At 52.6% G+C, this 21,145-nt stretch overlaps 2 protein-coding genes across 2 annotated transcripts in view; both read right to left on the reverse strand.

Moving 5' to 3' along the window:
• dbn1 (drebrin 1) overlaps window positions 1-50 on the reverse strand; it is a gene marked incomplete at its 5' end in the record, with an annotated part of 14,412 nt that extends 14,362 nt beyond the window's left edge. Inside the window, one exon of the mRNA XM_084473654.1 lies at window positions 17-50. Within this exon, the coding sequence (XP_084329780.1) occupies window positions 17-50 (34 nt within the window). The remainder of the gene's footprint in view (window positions 1-16) is intronic.
• Window positions 51-126: 76 nt separating this feature from the next.
• taf1 (TAF1 RNA polymerase II, TATA box binding protein (TBP)-associated factor) lies at window positions 127-20,617 on the reverse strand. The gene is made up of 40 exons (XM_084474080.1): window positions 20,411-20,617; window positions 19,335-19,448; window positions 18,750-18,864; window positions 18,381-18,497; window positions 18,090-18,191; window positions 17,610-17,848; window positions 17,040-17,255; window positions 16,290-16,538; window positions 15,583-15,784; window positions 14,991-15,098; window positions 14,491-14,658; window positions 13,945-14,072; window positions 13,741-13,848; window positions 13,106-13,279; window positions 12,629-12,802; window positions 12,236-12,340; window positions 11,206-11,406; window positions 10,820-10,961; window positions 10,448-10,578; window positions 10,141-10,221; window positions 9,751-9,900; window positions 9,525-9,644; window positions 9,174-9,349; window positions 8,676-8,905; window positions 8,119-8,326; window positions 7,608-7,779; window positions 6,866-7,077; window positions 6,638-6,746; window positions 6,224-6,322; window positions 5,877-6,054; window positions 5,130-5,197; window positions 4,864-4,986; window positions 4,557-4,649; window positions 4,359-4,443; window positions 4,211-4,278; window positions 3,638-3,754; window positions 2,461-2,553; window positions 2,087-2,309; window positions 1,409-1,598; window positions 127-703 (listed from the first exon to the last, which is right to left on the reverse strand). The coding sequence occupies exons 2-40, from the start codon at window positions 19,446-19,448 to the stop codon at window positions 439-441; spliced, it is 5,853 nt and encodes a 1,950-aa protein (XP_084330206.1). The 5' UTR covers window positions 20,411-20,617; the 3' UTR covers window positions 127-438.
• Between the last annotated feature and the right edge of the window lie 528 nt (window positions 20,618-21,145).

A 21,145-nucleotide genomic window follows, 5' to 3' on the forward strand; every position in this document is an offset into this window, starting at 1 on the left:
TTCCATCAGACCTGACCTGTAAACAGTTGTAAACTCTGACGTAGATCCATCAGAACAGAACTTATGGTTGAATTCCTGAAGTGGAACAAGAAAGAGACTCAAAGTTGACCTGTGATCAAATTTTATTACATTTTATATACAAAGTGTAGAAAAGTTAAATGTGTAAATTGAGAGGTCACTGAAAAGCACAAGAACAAGAGCTATGTACACGTAGCTTGGAGTACAACATAATGAATTCTTCTCGAGTCATCGTCAACGCTTTTAAACGCTACACTTGCTGTAGCTGCATTTAAACAACAGCGTTTTCTTTTCATAAAACAATAAGTAATGCAATAGAAGTTCAAACTATACAACGCCTCAACGCAATTTCTTCGGCCACATTATTCCTTGCGGTTTGAAAAAGGGGAACCATGAGCAAGGGGTGACGAGGGTGACAGGCTAGTTGTCAGAGTCCATGTCGCTGTCTCCTCCGATGGAGTGGAACTCCTCGCTCTCCTCGTCCTCACTCAGCTGCACCGCCGACAGCACCGCCGGGACGCCCCGCCTCCGGGCCTCCTCCTCCTCGTCCTCCTCGTCCTCCTCCTCGCTCAGCCCGTACTCCTCTCCGTTGCCCAGACCCGTGGACTCCAGCTGCACCCGGCCCTCCATCTGGACCTGGCCCTCCAGCGGGCCCCGGCTCTCCAGGTCGTCATAGCTCCCGTAGCTAGCAGCACAGAGGGGGAGTTACATTGTTGTAGCTCTTTTACGTTAGCTCCCGTGGCTAGCAGCACAGAGGGGGGATTTACATTGTTAAACCTCTTTTACGTTAGCGTTGCTAACACTAGGGACGATAACTAAATGAAACTAGCAGAACTAGAGCTGCTGTTCAGAGTGATTAGTGGCGGGCTAGCTAGCTTAACAAAGCCCATTTAAATGATTAGTGGGACCAGCAGTGAGCGAGCTGAATAAGAAGCGTGATGTACTGAATAGAGAGCCCCAGTCTGTTCACAAGTGGGCGGTAGGACAGACTTAGGCACACCTACAGGCTCCGGGTTTGTAAACGGTAAATGGACTGCATTTAAACAGCGCTTTTCCAACCAGTGATCACTCAAAGCGCTTTACAATATTGCCTACTATTCACCCATTCATGCACACCGACACACACGACACACACCGACGGCGGAGTCAGCCATGCAAGGCGACAGCCAGCTGGTCGGGAGCAGTCAGGGTGAGGTGTCTCGCTCAGGGACACCTCGACACTCGGCTAGGCGGAGCCGGGGGATCGAACCAGCAACCCTCCGGTTACCAGCCAACCCGCTCTATCTCCTGAGCCACATGCCGCCCCGTTTTGTCCACCTCCATGCAGCGTGCATCATGATGGAACACCATGGGACAACACCATGGAACAACAACATGGAACAACGTGTACCTGACGTTGCTGTCCTCCAGGTGGCGCTCCATGTGGTGGCGCTCCATGTCTGGCCCGTCCCCGTCGTACGACATCATGCTCTCCTCCTGGTCCAGCGCTATGCGGGCCGTCTCCTGGTGGCCGCGCCGCGGAGGCGGGGCTCGGAGGTCCTCCCGGTCCGAGTCGCTGCCGCTCTCTGATAGGTGGATGGCTGTGGGGGTGGAGGGGGGGGGGGGGGGGGGGGACGGACGGTGAGTCACGGTTTGAGGGGGACCAGAGAGCAGACCGGGGGGGGGGGGTCTTGAACACTGGGGGTGTGGTCAGGTCAAACCTTTTCTCGCCACTTTTTGCACCTCCAAGATTAAGGTTTGGCCTGAATTATTTGGATTTATTTCCCCAGTCGGATGAAGTGGGGTCTCCATGGAGACCCCACTGTCGTCTCCATGGAGACCCCACTGTCATCTCCATGGTGACTCCACTGGTCTCCATGGAGACTCCAATGGTCTCCATGGAGACCACACTGGTCTTACATTAACGTAGGTTCAGTGTCAAAACGGAAACCACACCAGTACATCCTCTAGTGTCAAGTAAATACTTAAATGGTCTGTAAGTATGCCGCCCACTTAAGACTAGACCTCTCTCTGACAGGAAGTGAGTGGGCGTGGCCAAACCAGAGCCAGGAAGGGGGGCGGGACCTACAGGAGAAGGGGTTGTCTCCTTCCTCCTCGCTGGCGTCGTCCTCCCCGTCGGACATGAGGAGGTCCTGGTAGAGGACGCTGGCCTGAGGGGCGCGCCCCCCCCGCTCCTCGTCTTCCTCCTCGTCTTCCTCCTCGTCTTCCTCGTGCCGTTCCAGCATCCGGCGGCGCGGGGGGAGCAGCATGTCGTCTTCATCATCGTCATCCTCCAAGTCCCCGTCCTCCGCCTGGTGGGGGGGGGCGGGGGGGGTCATCGGTTACATCAGTCACTCAAAAAAGATAAACATCTCTCATATCAACTCATTCCAATACAATGATGACGACCATGAGAGTCATGTGATCTCTGTTGAGGCATGTGATTGGTCGAGTGGTCCTCACCGGCGCGGGGGTCTTGGGCTTGCCGTCTTCGTCCTCGAAGCCTTCGATGTCCACGTCTGACTCCTCCCCCCCCAGCCTGCGACCATGGCGACCCTGGGGAAGGGAAGGGGCGGAGTAGGGAAATGCACGGTCAGGAATGTGAGGGGTACGACAAAAACTACTTGGTTTACTTCCTGTTTCTACTTCCTGTATCAACCTCACATAAGCACAGAGCCACATGGTGACGGAGAGGAGAGAGGAGGAGGAGGAGGAGGAGGAGAGAGCCTAGAGGAGGAGGAGAGGAGGAAAGAGAGGAGAGGAGATGGGCTGGAGGAGGAGAGGAGATGAGGGCTAGGAGGAGAGGAGGAGGTATGATGGAGGGGAGGAAGGGGGATGTGAGGGGAGAGGTGGAGGCCGTTGTTAGGGTTCTCTCTCTCCATACCTGCCCCCCTCTCTTCTCGACAGCGCCCCCAAGCGGCCAATCAGAGAACAGACCAGGAGCCCTGCCTTCCAGCAGCTCAGACGGCTGACACACACACACACACACACACACACACACACACACACACACACACACACACACACACACACACACACACACACACACACACACACACACACACACACACACACACACACACACACACACACACACACATCCAGAGGAAGAGGATAGGAGCGGAATGAGGAAGAACAGGTCAGAGGTCACTGAAGAACCACAGGCTGACGAAAGGAAGTGGATTGAAGGAAGGAGGAAGTTGATTGTGTTCCCACAGAAGGAGGATAAGATAATGAGCAGGCTGTGGCGACGGAGGTTACCAGGCCCAGTACTGCCTGGTCACGCTGCAGTACTATGTGCAGTACTACATGGCAGCACTGTAGTGCTATGTGCAGTACTACCTGGTCACGCTGCAGTACTACGTGCAGTACTACATGGCAGAACTGTAGTACTGCGCGGTAGTACTCTCCACCCTGGGATGACCTCCTCCCTGGGGGGTATAGGGTCTGGGGGTCAAGTGATAAGCTCCTACCTGAGGGGTATAGGGTCCAGGGAGACGGCCTACCTGGGGGGTATAGGGTCCGGGGGTCTCCTACCTGGGGGGTATAGGGTCTGGGGGTCTCCTACCTGGGGGGTATAGGGTCTGGGGGTCCAGGGAGACGGCCTACCTGGGGGTTATAGGGTACGGGGGTCTCCTACCTGGGGGGTATAGGGTCCGGGGGTGAGGGGGTCCAGAGCTTCGAAGTCGGCCGCATCCAGAGCAGCCTCCTTGGCCGTGGAGATGTCCTTCTCCAGCTGGGTCAGGTGCTCATCGTACTGGAGAACCAGGAGACACACATCAGACCACCATCACCAGGAGGCACCTCCATCAGACCTCCATCACCAGGAGGTACCACACATCAGACCTCCATCACCAGGAGGCACCTCCATCAGACCTCCATCACCAGGAGGTACCACACATCAGACCTCCATCACCAGGAGGCACCTCCATCAGACCTCCATCACCAGGAGGTACCACACATCAGACCTCCATCACCAGGAGGTACCACACATCAGACCACCATCACCAGGAGGCACCTCCATCAGACCTCCATCACCAGGAGGAACCACCATCAGACCACCATCACCAGGAGGTACCACACATCAGACCTCCATCACCAGGAGGTACCACACATCAGACCTCCATCACACCAGGATTACCAGTCATCTAGCAGACACTCTCCCCTGAAGGTACATTCTGCTCCATGAACGTGAGAAGCGGTCCGGCCATACCTCTGCTAGGGTCTGTCTGCACACGTTGACGATGTCCAGGGCCGTCTTGGTGTAGGGGCTGTCCGGACCTGAGGACAGAAGACACGGAACATGAGGCCGTGTGAAGGTTCTTCAGAAGAGCACCCCGCTCATTTGAACGGCGGCGTACCGTTGTACTTGATGCTGTTGCCGTGGACCAGGGTGACGTCCGACAGGAAGGTGTCCCGGTTCTGGTACTTGTGTTTGGAGATGTTCTGAGGAGGCAGAGAGCGAGGGTTAGGAGGAGAGAGGGGGGGGGTCAGGGGGCGTCTGGCTTCAGGGTGGGGGCCTCACAGCGGGGGGGGGGGGGGGGGGGGGGGGGTCTCACCTTGCGCAGGTTCTCCAGGTCCATGGGGGCGACGATCACCTTGTAGTAGTCGGGGACAAACTTCTTGTTGACGGGGTGGTGGAACGGCCATGACTGCAACACACAGCGCCTGGGGTTACTCGGGGGGACACGGAGGAGATACCCCAGATGCTCTGACCTAAAACATCTAAGCTGGCTGGTGGTTCCCACAACTATTTTGGTCCGTGACCCCGTTTTCTGGCCTGAACTATTTTTGCGACTCAGTCTCTCTGGTGTTCCGCACCAGCCGCCCCCCCCCCCCCCCGTCGTGTGAGCAGTAAGAACTCACGTCAGGAACCACCATCATCTTCTGGGTCACGATGTTGTCCAGGATGAAGCTGAAGGCCACCTGGTCGTCGTCGTCCAGCAGAGGGTTGATGGCCTTCTCCAGCCTCACCAGACGGTCCTCCTTCTGCACACACACACACACACACACACAACGTTTAGAACACAACAGGAACCGGTGTGTGTGTGTCTGTGCGTCCGTGTCTGTGTGTCTGTCTGTCTGTGTTTGTTTTGTGTGCGTGTGAATGTGGCGTGTGTGACTGTCCTCACCTCCTTCAGTTTAGTATCACACAGGTCCAGCATGGACTGGGCTACTTGAGTTATGGGATGTTTAGCCCCTGGAAACACAGAAAGACAAACCGACCAATCAGGGCCAAGCTACAATGGAAACCCAACAAACCGACCAATCAGGACCAAGCTACAATGGAAACCCAACAAACCGACCAATCAGGGCCATGCTACAATGGAAACCCAACAAACCGACCAATCAGGACCAAGCTTACATGGTGGCCCAACACACAACAGTATAAATGATTGCCTTAAATCTGTCTTCATCAAGCCAGTCTGTGGTTCCCTGGTAGGTAGCCCTGGTCTACTGGGTCTGGTACCATGTAGGTAGACCTGTTCTAAGATCTAAGGTCTGGTACCGTTGTAGGTAGACCTGTTCTAGGGGTTCTCTGGTACCGTTGTAGGTAGACCTGCTCTATGGGTTCTCTGGTACCGTTGTAGGTAGACCTGTTATAGGGGTTCTCTGGTACCGTTGTAGGTAGACCTGCTCTATGGGTTCTCTGGTACCGTTGTAGGTAGACCTGTTATAGGGGTTCTCTGGTACCATTGTAGGTAGACCTGTTCTATGGGTTCTCTGGTACCGTTGTAGGTAGACCTGTTCTAGGGGTTCTCTGGTACCATTGTAGGTAGACCTGTTCTAGGGGTTCTCTGGTACCGTTGTAGGTAGACCTGTTCTATGGGTTCTCTGGTACCGTTGTAGGTAGACCTGTTCTAGGGGTTCTCTGGTACCGTTGTAGGTGGCGCTGTTCTTCACAATGACCTCCACGCTCTCCCTGAAGTCGTCCCGTGACGGGTACATGCGCTTGCGGACGTTCTCCCTGAGCGTCTGCAGGTCCATGGGCCGCGTGATGAAGCGGTAGTAGTCCTTCACCACCTTGGCGTTCACCGGCGTGTGGAACGGGTACGTCTGGAGGAGCAGACGGAGGGAAGAGGAGGATGAGACAGGGGGAAGAGTTAGGAGGTGTGTGTTTTACATCAGGGTGGGCTTTTGTGTATGTGTGTGAGTTACTTCAGTGTGGGCATGTGGGTGAGTGAGTGAGTGAGTGAGTGAGTGAGTGAGTGAGTGAGTGTCTTACGTTGGGGTGGTCCCTCATGTCATTGATCACACTCTCCAGGACGGAGGACAGGGTCACCATGGGGTCGGTGCGCCGGCGGTGGATCGACTTGTGAGGTCGCTGAGGATCACAACAACCAGGGTAACTAACCTATAACCAGGTTAACTAACCACCAACCAGTCCTCACTAACCAGGTTAACTAACCACTAACCAGTCCTCACTAACCAGGTTAACTAACCAGTCACCTACTTACCAGGTTAGCTAACCAGTCCTCAACTAGTCATCTACTTGAGTCTCAAGTTCTGGTATCAACTAGTTAGTCCATCTAGTCCAGGTCACCAGACTCAGGTTGAGGTTAGGGTTAGGGTTAGCAGCAGGACCAGACTGAGGTCCAGGTGGTCTGGTCCCAGTGTGGTGTGGTAGCAGCAGACTCACGTTGAGGTAGTCACAGTGCACGGCACTGCCCACGCGCCTCTTCTTCTTCGGGGGGAGCTGCTGCTTGGGGAACTTCAGCACCAGGGACTTCCTGCGCACCTCGTCAGCACTAGAGGCGGGACATCACAGAACAACCCGGGAAGGGGTTAACAGGAAGTGACCAACAGGAATGGGTAGGTTGGATCGGGGTGGTTGGGGTGAACAGGAGGTGACTAATGTGCGCCCTACCTCTCGATGAGCTGCTTGCCCAGGACGATCTTGGTCCCCTCCACCTTGATGAGCTCCTCGTTGTCGTTGTGGATCACGGTCTTCTCCAGCTCCTCCTCCTGCTCCTCCGTCATGGCCACGGGGTTGGAGGGCGGGGCGTTGGTCTGGTAGTACAGCGGGCAGAACTTGTTGGTCCTCATGTGGCCGATGGCTCCGCACGCCCCGCACTTCAGCTGAGGAGAGAGGAGAGAGGAGAGGCTTAGGTGTGTACTACAGATCATGAGAGAAGAGGGAGGAGAGAGGAGAGGAGGAGAGTGGAGGAGAGAGGCTTAGGCATGTACTACAGCTCAGGAGAGAGGAGAGAGGAGAGGAGGAGAGTGGAGGAGAGAGGCTTAGGCACACACTACAGTTGAGGAGAGAGGAGCAGAGAGAGAGGAGAGGAGAGGAGAGAGGAGAGGAGAGGCTCAGGCACGCAATTCAGCTCAGGATAGAGGAGAAAGGAGCTCAGGCACAACTGCACTTCAGCTGAGGAGAGGAGAGGGAGCGGGAGAGGGGGAAGGAGAGACTTAGGCACACAGAGAGGAGGAGAGAAGGAGAAGAGTTGAGAGAAGGAGGAGGAGAGAGGAAAAGAGAAACAGGGAGGAAAGTAGATGGAGGGAGGAAAGGAGTAGAGGAGAGGAGCAGAGGAGGAACGGAGGAGAGGTGGGAGGAAAGAAGGAGCAGAGGAGAGGAGGAGGTGGGAGGAGTGAGGCTTCGTGCTGACCTTGACCTTGAGGTCAGGTCTCTCTTTGATCTTCTTGGCCTTCTTCTCAGGGGGACCCTTGAAGCGGTCCTTCTCCTGGTTCCTCTTCAGCCTCCTGAGCTGCTCCTGGATCCTCCTCCGCTCCTTCCTCATCTCCTCGCGGTGCTGCTCGTCAAACAGCGCAAACTTGCGTCTGTGGATGGGAAAATACACACAAACATCAGGGAGAGAGCCTTACGCTCACCCCTCCAACATCTCCATATGACACAAACATCAGAACCTCACTGGAGCTATCCTGATACTCTGTAGTGTAGGATATGATATCCATCCCTCTGCTTTGAAGCAGTAGAGTTAACCTGATACCCTGTATGTTATGACATCCATCCCTCTGCTTTGAAGCAGTAGAGTTAACCTTACCTGATACTCCGTAGGATAGGACATCCATCCCTCTGCTCTGAAGCACAGTTAACCTGATACTCTGTTTGATAGGACATCCATCCATCCCTCTGAGGCAGGGGGGGGTCCGACTCACATGAACTCGTCGTCCTTGGTGGTCCTGATGCGGGTGTAGGCGTCGATGACGGAGGCCTTCCGGACCGTCTCACAGCGGACGTACTCCTTGCCGTCCTCGTCCTGGAAGGTGCGGTAGATCTTGAGGCGGCGGCCGGTGGCGGCCGAGTTGAGGCTGGTGACGGAGGAGGCGTCGTCGTCCTTGTGGGAGCCCGTGGACATGGCGCTCGCTGCAGGGGGGAGGGAGACGCTCAGGTTAAGGACAGAAGGTCTGGTCCCCAGAAGGTCTGGTCTTACTGGGATAGTGGCATGTGTCATGAGAATGTGTTCCGTAAAATGACGCCGTCCCTGTCTGTACTGGGATTGAAGGAAAGGGCCAGGTGACGATGACGCAATAAGGTGTTTCCCTAGAGCTTCCCTGAGGTTAGGAGTTCCCTGGGGTTAGGGGTTCCCTGTTATTAATTTACCTGGGGTTAAACATTCCATGGGGTTAGAGATCCCTTGGGTTAGAGCATCCCTTGGGTTAGATCTTCCCTGGGTTTAGCTTCCCCGAGGTTAGTTTCCTGGGGTTAGACTCACAGAGGCCTTTGCGTCCCTTGCGGCTCTTGTGGTCCCGGTCGCTCTCCTCTCCCATGAGCATCCTCTGCAGCTCCTTCCTCTCCTGCTCCTCCCTCTCCCGGGACAGCTGCGAGCTGGTCTTCTTGTTCTGCAGCATGTTCTCAATGTTCTTCCCCATCTCCTCGAAGTCGCTGTCCTCCGCGGAGCTGCTGTCCGTGTCCGTGGAGAGAACCTCCGTGGACTCCAACACCCTGGGACACATTACACAGTCAGATGTGAAGGAACCTCACACGGTCAGAGGGGAACCTCACAGACAAGAGAGGAACCTCACAGTCAGACAGGAACCTCACAGTCAGACAGGAACCTCACAGGAACCTCACAGTCAGAGAGGAACCTCACAGTCAGAAAGGAACCTCACAGTCAGACAGGAACCTCACAGCCAGAGAGGAACCTCACGGTCAGACGGGAACCTCAGTCAGAGAGGAACCTCACAGTCAGGGAGGCTAGCAGAGCGCTCACTTGTTCTGCAGGTCAAAGATCCTCTGGCACTCCTCCTTGTAGCGCTCCTGGTGCTCCGCCACGGAGAAGCGGGAGCCGCGGGCGAACTTGCTCATGGGTCCCTCCCCCGACCGGGCCTGCTCCGTCGACATGGTCCGCACCACGTCTATCACCTCCCAGCGAGACAGCTTCTTGATCTGACACCCACAGGGAGGCAATGGTATTAGAGACAGGAAGAGGAGATAGTACAGCTAAGGTAGAGATTAGGGGAGCAGCCAATCAGACTACTCCAGGTCTACTCCAGGTCTAATCCAGGTCTACTCCAACTCTACTCCAGGTCTACTCCAGGTCTACGGGTGTGGGTGTCCTCACCTCCTCCTCTGGAACCCCGAACTTGCGCAGCAGCTGCTTGGCGTTCTTCAGGGACAGCCTCCGCAGGTCGGCGTCCGTCCCCGTCACCGTCTTCTTGGCGGGCTGGGGCTCCTTGTCGTCCTGGAGACCGTCAACACAAACCAACGGTTACCCCAGGGGTGTCTCCACTACCGGAGGGAGGGCGGGTGTGGAGAGAGGAGGGGGGAGGAGGGGGAGGCGGGCGTACCTTCTGCTGGGTGGGCTTGTTGGGGACCTTGACGTAGGAGAAGCCCTCGCCGCAGCCGGTGGGGTCGGCCACACCCGTCACCTCCAGCAGACACTTGCCCTTCATGGCCGCGATGAAGGCCCTGGTGGTGTTCCAGGGGGCGGTGCGCACCTGCAGCCAGGACAGGAAGAGGCGGGTTCAGAGGCAGGAGAGACAGGAAGTAGCAGATACAGAGAGGAGGGGCAAGAAGTAGAAGAGGATATACAGAGAAAGAAGAGCATATAGATAGTGCCAGAAAGGAGGAGGAAGGAGAGAATTGTAGGTGGACGAAGGGTTATTTAAGTCCAAAATCGTTTAGTTAAAATGAATATAATCAATATAGAAACAAGAGTTTGACATGTCGAACGGTACCTCGTCATCGATCTTCATCTGGAAGTCTTCCTCGTTCTCCTCATCAGGAGCGAAGAAGGACTTCTCCCCGTACCCAGCATCCTGTCAGACGAAAACATGTGTTATTACATTACACATAATATTACTACATGTTGTTGTTAGGATGTTGTTGATGCTGGTATTTATACCGGTATCTCTAGGTAAGTGACATTACTATTATCTGCTCTGCATCCATTGTTACTACCAATGCTATTTACATACATACATACATACATGTCATTAACATGTAATCACACGTAATTTACATGTTATACTTAAGTGTTCATACCTTGAGTCTCTGCTCGGCCACCTGCATGCTGTAGTAGGAGCAGCACTGCTCTGGGGACACCATGGCCCTGATCTCCTCCTCCGTGGGGAGCCTGAAGTCTGGCTTCAGCACCCACCAGTTGGAGTCCATCCCTGGGTAGAGTAGACACGGTCAACAGCTATACACCCACCCTCCACACTATATACACCCTGGAGCTCCATACATACTGTATACGCACATACATGAGACACACTACAGCTCAATACATAGATATACACTGCCCAGTACAAAGATGTGCACTGCCCAATACATAGAGGAGCTCTTGAGGAACACCAAATGAGGGAGAGCTTCAAGAGGAGCACCAGGTGAGACAGCTTCTAGAGGAGCCTCTACCTGTACGCTTGAAGTCTGCACAGAGCTTGAGGCGCTTGCGGATGCTGCTCTCCGAGTGGGAGGGGAAGGCCTTCTTGATGTCCTCCATCCGGATCCTCCGTGGACGGTCCTTACTCTTCCAGAAGAGCCGGTAGATGAACACCTGCAGCGAGAGACGAGGTGAGCACTGACTGCATGCTATGGGTTTGACATTCATTAAGTCAGATCGTGATTCTATTAATTGATGCTCATCACTTTCAAAATACAACTATCAGGGATCTTTTCAAAGTACAAGAACATTACAAAGAATTCGACCCAAAAAAATGATGAATCACAAACAAAATATGATCAACAACAGAAATCCCCCTGATTGCTGCATGTTCCTGGAGGTTCAGGTCTGTCCATACCTGCAGGAAGTCTCTGATGTGGGTGTTGGCCCTCTTGGAGTTGGGCCCCGGGACCTCGAAGAGGGGGCACTGCTGGCCCACCACCACGATGTCCACGATCTCCCGGATGAAGTAGCCCTGCCGCGTCCGCAGCACCAGGAAGTCTGTCTCCGGCATCTTGTGGAGGTAGATGGGAGCCCGGAACAGGTTGTTCTCAAACGCCTGAGGGAGAAAGAGAGGTGAGTTTACAGAAGACTCCTCCCTCTAGAGGTGAATTACCACAAGACTCCTCCCTCTAGAGGTGAATTACCACAAGACTCCTCCCTCTAGAGGTGAGTTACCACACAAGACTCCTCCCTCTAGAGGTGAGTTACCACACAAGACTCCTCCCTCTAGAGGTGAGTTACCACAAGACTCCTCCCTCTAGAGGTGAGTTTACAGAAGACTCCTCCCTCTAGAGGTGAATTACCACAAGACTCCTCCCTCTAGAGGTGAGTTACCACACAAGACTCCTCCCTCTAGAGGTGAGTTACCACACAAGACTCCTCCCTCTAGAGGTGAGTTACCACAAGACTCCTCCCTCTAGAGGTGAGTTACCACAAGACTCCTCCCTCTAGAGGTGAGTTACCACAAGACTCCTCCCTCTAGAGGTGAGTTACCACACAAGACTCCTCCCTCTAGAGGTGAGTTACCACACAAGACTCCTCCCTCTAGAGGTGAGTTACCACAAGACTCCTCCCTCTAGAGGTGAGTTACCACAAGACTCCTCCCTCTAGAGGTGAGTTACCACAAGACTCCTCCCTCTAGAGGTGAGTTACCACACAAGACTCCTCCCTCTAGAGGTGAGTTACCACAAGACTCCTCCCTCTAGAGGTGAGTTACCACAAGACTCCTCCCTCTAGAGGTGAGTTACCACAAGACTGCTCCCTCTAGAGGTGAGTTACCACAAGACTGCTCCCTCTAGAGGTGAGTAAACGTCTTTAACATCAGACGGTTAGGTCAGGGATGTTGCCATGACGACAGATGCTGGGGGGTGTGCGTGGTGACGGACCTGCAGCAGCTGGCCGGGGTGCAGGGATCCCAGGAAGGGCGAGGTGTGGCAGTACACCGTCTCTCCGTATTTGCAGTCCGGCGCTCCGGGGTCCTTCCCGGGCTTCTACAACACGACAAGCACAGGACACAACATCTTCAGCATCTAGAACATCGTCAACATCTAGAACACCTTCACCAGCTAGAACACCTTCACCATCTAGAACACCATAAAAAACATCAACATGTATAACATCAATAACATCAACATCTATAACATATTCAAAATGTAGAACTACAACAACATCTAAAACACCCACAACATCTACAACATCAACGTGTATAACATCAATAACATCTTCAACACACGGTTATCGGTAGTGATGCTGATTGGGTGGAGCGGCGTCAGACTCACCCTCTTGTAGTAGTTCTTGATCTTGGTTGCCATGCCGACCTGCATCATGAGGGGAGGGTACTCCTCGCTGTACTCAGCCAGGATCAGCTCGCCGTCCTTCCCCGTCAGGTCCTGGGCCGTCCTCATGAAGAACATGTCCCCGCCCCCCGACGCCTGGCGCTCCTGCTCCCGCATCTACACACACACAAACACACACACACATTACACAAACACACACACACGGATGCAGTAATGGTGGTTCTAGCAGTAGATATAATATTATAGTAGTTTTGGTTTTAAGAGTAGTTATATTCTGGTAGTAGTGGTGGTTCTGGCACTAGTGATATTATAGTAGTGGTGGTTCTGACACTAGTGATATTATAGTAGTGTTGGTTCTATCAATAGTTAAATTAAAATAGTGCTGTTTCTAGCAGCAGTACTACTGGTACTGCTGGTACTGGGTTCTATCAGCAGTAGTGGTTCTTCTAGAGGGTTCACCTTGGCCTTCTTCTTGATGTGTTTGAGCAGCGGCTGGGCGGGGTGGGGGCCGGGCTGGGCCAGGGCCCCGAATGAGTACTTCTTCAGGGAGGGCCGGTGGAAGAGCCGCAGCTTCATGGGCCCCATGTGGGTGGGGAAGAAGGGCTGCCGGAGCTCCACCGCCGGGATGGAGTGCTGCGCCGAGAGAGGACGGCAGACGCACACGTGAGACACATCTTACACACACACACGTGTTGCACACATGTTACACAGCTGCTACACACAGACACACGCTCTACACAGATGCTCCACACAGAACACGCATTACACACCTACACATTACACATGTCTCACACACACACACACACACACACACACACACACACACACACACACACACACACACACACACACACACACACACACACGCGTTACAATGCTAATACTCATGAAGGAGGAGAGGACAGAGGTGGAGTATGATATCAAATGCACAGGACCCAATAGACCAGAGTGAACATGAGATCACAGAGTCAAAGACTAATCTCTCATCGTCTCACATCCAGGTGAGACCAGACTCCAGCGTCCTGGTCTCACCTGGGCGTAGCGCTACGCATGTAGACAGCGCTCCACCTGCAGACCCCACCCCCTGGCCTCACCTGGATGATGTTGCCCCCGAAGGTGCCCCTCAGGCCCTGCTGCTTGGGGTAGTAGAACTCGTCATTGGACAGGTTCCAGGGGTCCTTCACCTCGGGCTGGGACATGTTCTGGAGGAGCAGGGTGGAGGAGGAGGACCGTTAGCACCCACCTGGACCAGTCACCCCACCCCCCCCCCCCCGACCGACCCCCGGACCAGGGCCTACCTGCTGGGGCTCGTCCTTGATCACGCCCGTCTTGCCCAGCAGGATGCGGCTCTTCTTCAGCGCCGACTCCTTCTTGTTCTCCTTGGACGGGGAGTTGGACGTCCGCTGCTCCTTCTCGTCTGGGATCTCTGGGAGGAGGAGGAGGAGGAGAGGAGGAGATGAGGACCTCTGAGACAGACGGGCAGAGGACATAGAGAGAGAGAGAGAGAGAGAGAGAGAGAGAGAGACAGGAAGAGAGACTGACAGACAGGTAGAGACAGACCGAGACCGACAGACAGACAGGCAGAGCACAGAGAAAGAGACGGAAAGGAAGACAGACAGGCTAAAGGCAGAAACAGACAGACAGGTAGAGAGAGGCATATAGAGACGGAAAGACAGACAGGAGGCAGGAACTAACAGACAGGTAGAGAGCCAGACAGACAGGTGTGCAGACAGAAAGACAGGTAGAGAGCCAGACAGACAAGAGGTGTGCAGACAGACAGACAGACAGACAGACAGACAGACAGGCAGAGGTGTACAGGCAGACAGGCAGCAGGCTCCTCGTACCCAGGATGATGTTCTCGTCGTTGGGGTTGAGGGTGAGCACGGGCGGGGCCAGCAGGCGGGTCATGGCCTGGTCGTCCCAGATGATGTTGTCCTCCCAGCGGCCGTACACCAGCTCCTCGTTGTCGATGGGGAAGATGGAGAACCAGGGGGAGTCCTCCTCCTGGGACACTACAGGACAGACCGGGGGACGGGGCGTGAGAGGAGCTCTAGACTGCAGCTGTTGATCAGTCCTGTGGTCTTATCCTCTATATCTATATCTACGTATATATTTAGTACAGCAGTAGAGTTTATCAGGTCTCTAGTAAGTAGTATTTTACACATTAGCTATACTAGTTAGTCTTCCCTGGTGTTATTGTTGGTATAGGTACTATACACATTAGTTATACTAGTTAGTCTACCTTGGTGTTATAAACATTAGTTATACTGGTGAGTTAAACTAGTTAGTGTACATTGGTGTTATACACATTAGTTATACTGGTGAGTTAAACTAGTTAGTGTACCTTGGTGGTCCAGGAGGATCTTGTCCCTCTTGGATCCGGAGATGGAGGGGGTCTTGGTCATGATGGGCGGGGTGGGGGGCACCAGCTGAGAGTTGCTCCGGGTCAGACCTGAGGTCAAAGGTCAGACTCTAGTGTTGGAACCTCTTCAACTCACATGAGTAGAAAACCCTTAATTTACATTTAGCAGACGCTTTTATCCAAAGCGACTTACAATTAGTACATTTGTCAGAAGAAAGAGAAACAACAATATATCTCTGTCGGTACAGTAAGGATGTTCATAGAAACAAGTGCCAAGCACTAACAATCACTAGGTTAACCCATTCCCCGTATACAACAAAGATAGCCAGGATAAGATGCCAAGTGCCAGGATGTACACCATACAATAAGTGTGTACATTAAATACCAGGACGTACAACATACAATAAGTGTGTGCATTAGGTGCCAGGACGTACACCATACAATAAGTGTGTACATTAAATACCAGGATGTACAACATACAATAAGTGCGTACATTAGGTGCCAGGACGTACAACATACAGTAAGTGCGTACATTACAGTACACCTTCACTACACTGCAGGCGGCGGCGGTCACCTTGCTGGGCGTTGTAGGCGTTGGCGTTGCGCGTCATGCTGGAGGGCAGCCACCCGGCCAGGCTGGCCCGCTGGGTCTTGGTGCCCTTGTGCTTCACGTCCTCTCCGTTCCAGATGATGTCGTCCTCCCACTGCAGCTGGGTGACCATCAGGAAGAGCTCGTTCTCCAGGGGGGTGTCGCCCTTCTGCTGACCCTCGCCCTCCTAATGCACAGAGAACCTTATTACACCGTGTCTCCTTACCTCCTGCCTCCTAATGCACAGAGAACGTTATTACACCGTGTCTCCTTACCTCCTCCCTCTTAATGCACAGAGAACGTTATTACACTGTGTCTCCTTACCTCCTCCCTCCTAATGCACAGAGAACGTTATTACACCGTGTCTCCTTACCTCCTCCCTCCTAATGCACAGAGAACGTTATTACACCGTGTCTCCTTACCTCCTCCCTCCTAATGCACAGAGAACGTTACAACTCCTCGCCTTAGAGCCTCCTCCTAATGCAAATATACACTACTCCTAGTATCCTTACCTCCTACCATCCTAATTTGATCAGATTTTACAGAAAATGCAAATCCCCATCAAACCCAATACGAATTTAAAATCTAATCCTAATATAATGCTAATCTAATCCTAACCCAACCCTAATCAATCCTAATTGAATCCAAAACCATCTACGGTAATGTGGTCCAGCAGGTGTGTGTGTGCAGACCTCGGTGGTCTCCATGGGGGTCTCCGTGCGGTGCGGCGGCGGCGGCGGCTCCTCGATCTCCGCCGTCTCCTCCAGCAGCTTGAAGCCGTAGGTGAAGTTGTTCCCGTCCTCCGGCACCCCCAGCATGTCGTACCAGAGCTGGGCCGGGCCGTACCGCCACTCTGCCACCCGCGGCCGCGACTCCTTCTCCTGGGCCGTGTCCCCGCTGGCCAGGGAGAACTTGGACTCCACCGGGGCCATCATGGTGATCTGGAGGGAGGAGGTGGAGGTCAGAGAGGACATGGTGGACTCATTGGCATTGGGGCTTGGTTCTCCCGCGAAGTGTGGGTTCCCCCTGTGGGGTCTCAGTGTCCCGTGGGGGTCTCCACCATGTCCCGTGGGTTCTTTGTGTATCGTGGTCTCCCATGGGACACGGGGAACCCACAGGACAGGACACATGAGAACCCACAGGACACATGAGAACCCACAGGACACATGAGAACCCACAGGACAGGACACATGAGAACCCACGGGACATGGGGAACACACAGGACACATGAGAACCAACAGGAGACATGAGAACCCACAGGACAGGACACATGAGAACCCACGGGACATGGGGAACACACAGGACACATGAGAACCAACAGGACACATGAGAACCCACAGGACAGGACACATGAGAACCCACGGGACATGGGGAACACACAGGACACATGAGAACCAACAGGACACATGAGAACCCACGGGACACAGGAACAATAGCCTTACCTCATCGTCGGAGAGACACAGCTCGGGGGGCGGGGGCGGGGCGGGCTCATAGGTCCAGCCCGACTTGACCTCCGGCCCGGCCTCCACCACCTCGCCCTCCGGGGGGGGCGTCCCCGGCGGGGGATCCCGGTGCTTCCTCTTCTTCTTGCGGCGTGCGCTCCTCCAGACCGACGGCATGTTCTTACCGGGACCGAACAGACGCAAGAACCGGAGAACCTAGCAGGGCGGAGAACGTTTGCACCGGTTTACACAAGTTCAAACCAGTTTATAGAGGGATTCAATCTGGGGGAGTCAGGGTCATGCTGGTCTGAATCTTAAACTATCTCAAACACGAAGCCATCAGACATCATGGTCAATCAGACAAAACATGAACCGGCCCACCATTGAACCATCAAACAGTGCACACACACTTCAACATGTTGTACACACACATCAGCACCCTGCACACACACACACACACACGGATCAGCACCCTGGACACACACATCAACATAGACCACCTCACACACACCTCAGCACCGATTGGATAAAACCCTCCGTGAGAAACCCTGTGAACCAATCAGATCTCACCTTCCCGGGTCTGAAGACGGGGAACAGCTCGGTGACCCCGGGCAGTGCCTTGGCGGCGTCCTTCTGCATGATGCCGGCCAGGGGCAGGGTCAGGCTGTCGGGGGACCCCCCCGGGCCCGAGCCGGGCCCCGGCCGGTCCGTCTCCGACTCAGAGTCAGAGGAGCTGCTGAAGTCCACCTTGTCCCCGGAGGACGGGGCAATGATGGAGGGCAGGATGATGCCGTCCCCCTCCTCCCCGGCTGGAAGGGAGAAAACTTTATTCATACAGAAACGTTCACACACAACAGAGACAATGATCATCCATGAGGCACAGACGTAAAATTAAAGTATAGTTTAATTTTAATGTTCATAAACATTTGTTTTAATAAAAAGCTGTGCCAAGAGATTTTGATCGTTGGTTGAGGTATGAAGCGTTAAGTGGTCTTCTCCTTTGGGATCAATAAGCCCTCGATCCATCTCCCAACTCCCATCCCCTCTCACCGGGGGTCTGTGCGGACGGCGCGGTGACGGTAGGAGGGGGGGGAGGGGGCATCAGCTTGGAGTCTATGTCTTCACAGTCTGCATCATAGTCGTCTTCATCGTCTGGAAACACAGAAACGCACGCAAATCACATCACACACTAAGATACAACAAATCACACACTAAGACACAGAACACATCACACATTAAGACACACTACACATTCCAAAATAAGACTCTCAACATCACATCACTTCCTGTTGTGCTACAGATATGTAACCTCACTTCCGGTTCGACAGAAGTGGTACATACCGGACTTCCTGTTGGGCTGCAGGGTTCCCATGGCGTATTGGTACTTCCTGCTCTCATCCTCGGCAACCTCACTGATGTCAGAGTAGTCGATAGCATCTTCAGTACTCTTCACCCAGCCTGCAGGACATGGGAGGGTACAGGTTGTTAAGGAGCCGGTAGGCATTAGACAGAGTACACAGACAGGTCAGGAAGGAGCACGTAGGGGTTAGACAGTACAGAGACAGTTTATTAAGGAGCAGGTAGGGGTTAGACAGTAGACAGACAGGTCAGTAAGGCCCAGGTAGGGGTAAGACAGTACAGGTGCCCATTCAAACATTGAACCCAGTGCCTCCAGTTGTTATCTGGACTGGACTATCAGTGCCTTCTCACCCTCATCGTCGCACCGGTCAGAGTCCTCGCGGTCCTCCTCCTCGCTGGCTGTGATCTCGGTGAGGAGGGAGCCCAGACCCAGAGAGCCCAGACCCGCCAGGTGCTTCTTGGACTCCTGGAGAGGGATAACAACATGGAATCCCCAATGACTCTTGTCCACAGAAACAGTGCAGGATCAACGTCATTAAGGAGCAGGTAGGGGTTAGACAGTACAGAGACGGGTCATTAAGGAGCAGGTAGGGGTTAGACAGTACAGAGACAGGTCATTTAGGAGCAGGTTTGCCAATCAATGGCATTAGGGGGGTAGGGGTTAGACAGTACAGAGACAGGTCATTAAGAAGCAGGTAGGGGTCAGACAGTAAAGATCAATGGCATTAGGGGGGGTAGGGGTTAGGGGGCATCTTGATCTGGGATGCCTGTCCTGCTTACTTCAGAGCGATGACAACATAGCAGTATGTAGGACATTGAAGACAGTTTCATCCACTTACTGATTATCAACTATCATAACAGTGTCCAAAACACCTCCTCTTACAGTACTTCCTGCTCTCATGGTCATAATCCAACCCCATCTTTTACTGTACGTACATCATCCAGCACGCTGTCATCCTCCAGCTGTCCGTCTTCGTTGATGTTCCCAAAGAGGAACCCGGTGAGTGAGAAGGGCCGGCCCTGCTCCTCATCGCTGTCAGAGTCCGACATCTACAGGGCCCACCACAACACACACACACACACACACACAGCCAGGGTTAGAGAGGAGGGCAGTCTGTCCATTAGAAACATTATGAGGGGGACACTTAAGATAACATTAAAGAGAGAAGTTACGAAGCATAGATGGGGTGTTCTTATTTACAAGTGGTTCTTAACACACATAGGGTAACATTTATAATGGTACATCTTCAGGTTTGAAACATGCCTTTGTGTAGTGAAAGAGCAATAATACAGGAATGGCAAACTGTGTAGCATTATGACTAATAATGTAGACGAGTAGTAGTAACATTATGTAACATATTTACTGCTCTCTGTGGTGTCAAAAGTCACACTTTATTATCACATGGAATTCTCACTTTGAATTCTCATCCATACTAGGATTGATAATTATTGTGTTAGTTATATAGATTTAGACATATCGATATAGACGTATCGATCTACATAAATATTCCATCTCAAAATAGCTTTTGGAAGTTCTAAAATGCCTGTTCTACTTCTACCTATTGCTGTTATATTCACATATGTAGTTGGTTTGGTTGTCGAATACACTAAAATGAGAGCCAGAACAACTTCAGTGATTCCAGCTTTATGAGTGAGATGAATGATGTGTAGTGAGTCTCCACTCAATACACATCACATCATAACACAGTCCTCATCATTGTATTAAACATGCAAGTAACCTTAGTGACCCGGGTCTAGTATTATGAAGACATCAACAAGGCTTACACACTACACATCCTAACACACAGTACTAAACCTGTAACTAACCTTAGTGACCCGGGTGTCTAGTATTATGAAGACATCAACAAGGCTTAGACATCCTAACACAAGAGTACTAAACATGTAACTAACGTTAATGACCCGGGTTTAGTATTATGCAGACCTCAACAAGGCTTACACACTACTCATCCTAACTCGACTATCCTAGTCGAGTATTAAACGTGTTAACTCACCTTGTTTGCCCGGGTTCAGTGTAATGTTGTGTTCTGTGCACCGCTGCCTCGCTAAGTTACATGCCAGTCAGCTGCTAGTTCACCAGCAGGACGAACGCCGCCTTTATACTGACACCCGCACTGCATATGCAATTTAATGATGTTCTATTTTGTTTTTAAAAAGCATGAGAAGTCATATCAGTGTATTGTTTAATGTGTTGAGCTGTGGCGTACAACTGCACCACCAGTGCTAGCATTGCTAACTGGCTAACGAAATGCCCGGATGAGCTGGCGCGATTTTGCGTCAGTGGTGCGTTCAAGACCGCACTGTAGATTGGGGGTGGTTCAGATACAACCTTACATGATCATTATATGGAGTTTTGTATTGTAGTTAGAAATTGATCGACTGGCAAATAAGTGTTAGGGAGATAATACTTTGGAAATTTACGTCATAGTATGGATAACATAACATTATAGGATGTTGCTTTGGGCCATTCTGGAGCGGATTAGTAATTCCCATAACGGAGAGTATGTTCCATGGTAATTGTAGGTTGGCACTGGCACTGGTCTCAAATATGTTGTGTAGCCTCCTCTCATACACATAAATAATACATAAATATTATAAGAAACATTTTGTATTTTTAATTTTAGGATATCAGAATCTAATCACATAATACACCTTGATGACCTCACATCTGGACCAAAACTCAAGATGTCTTTGAACTACAAGGATGATGGCTGTCGTACCAACAGAGA

This window comes from Micromesistius poutassou (assembly GCF_964030765.1).
Source record: "Micromesistius poutassou genome assembly, chromosome: 10".
Lineage (NCBI taxonomy): Eukaryota > Metazoa > Chordata > Actinopteri > Gadiformes > Gadidae > Micromesistius > Micromesistius poutassou.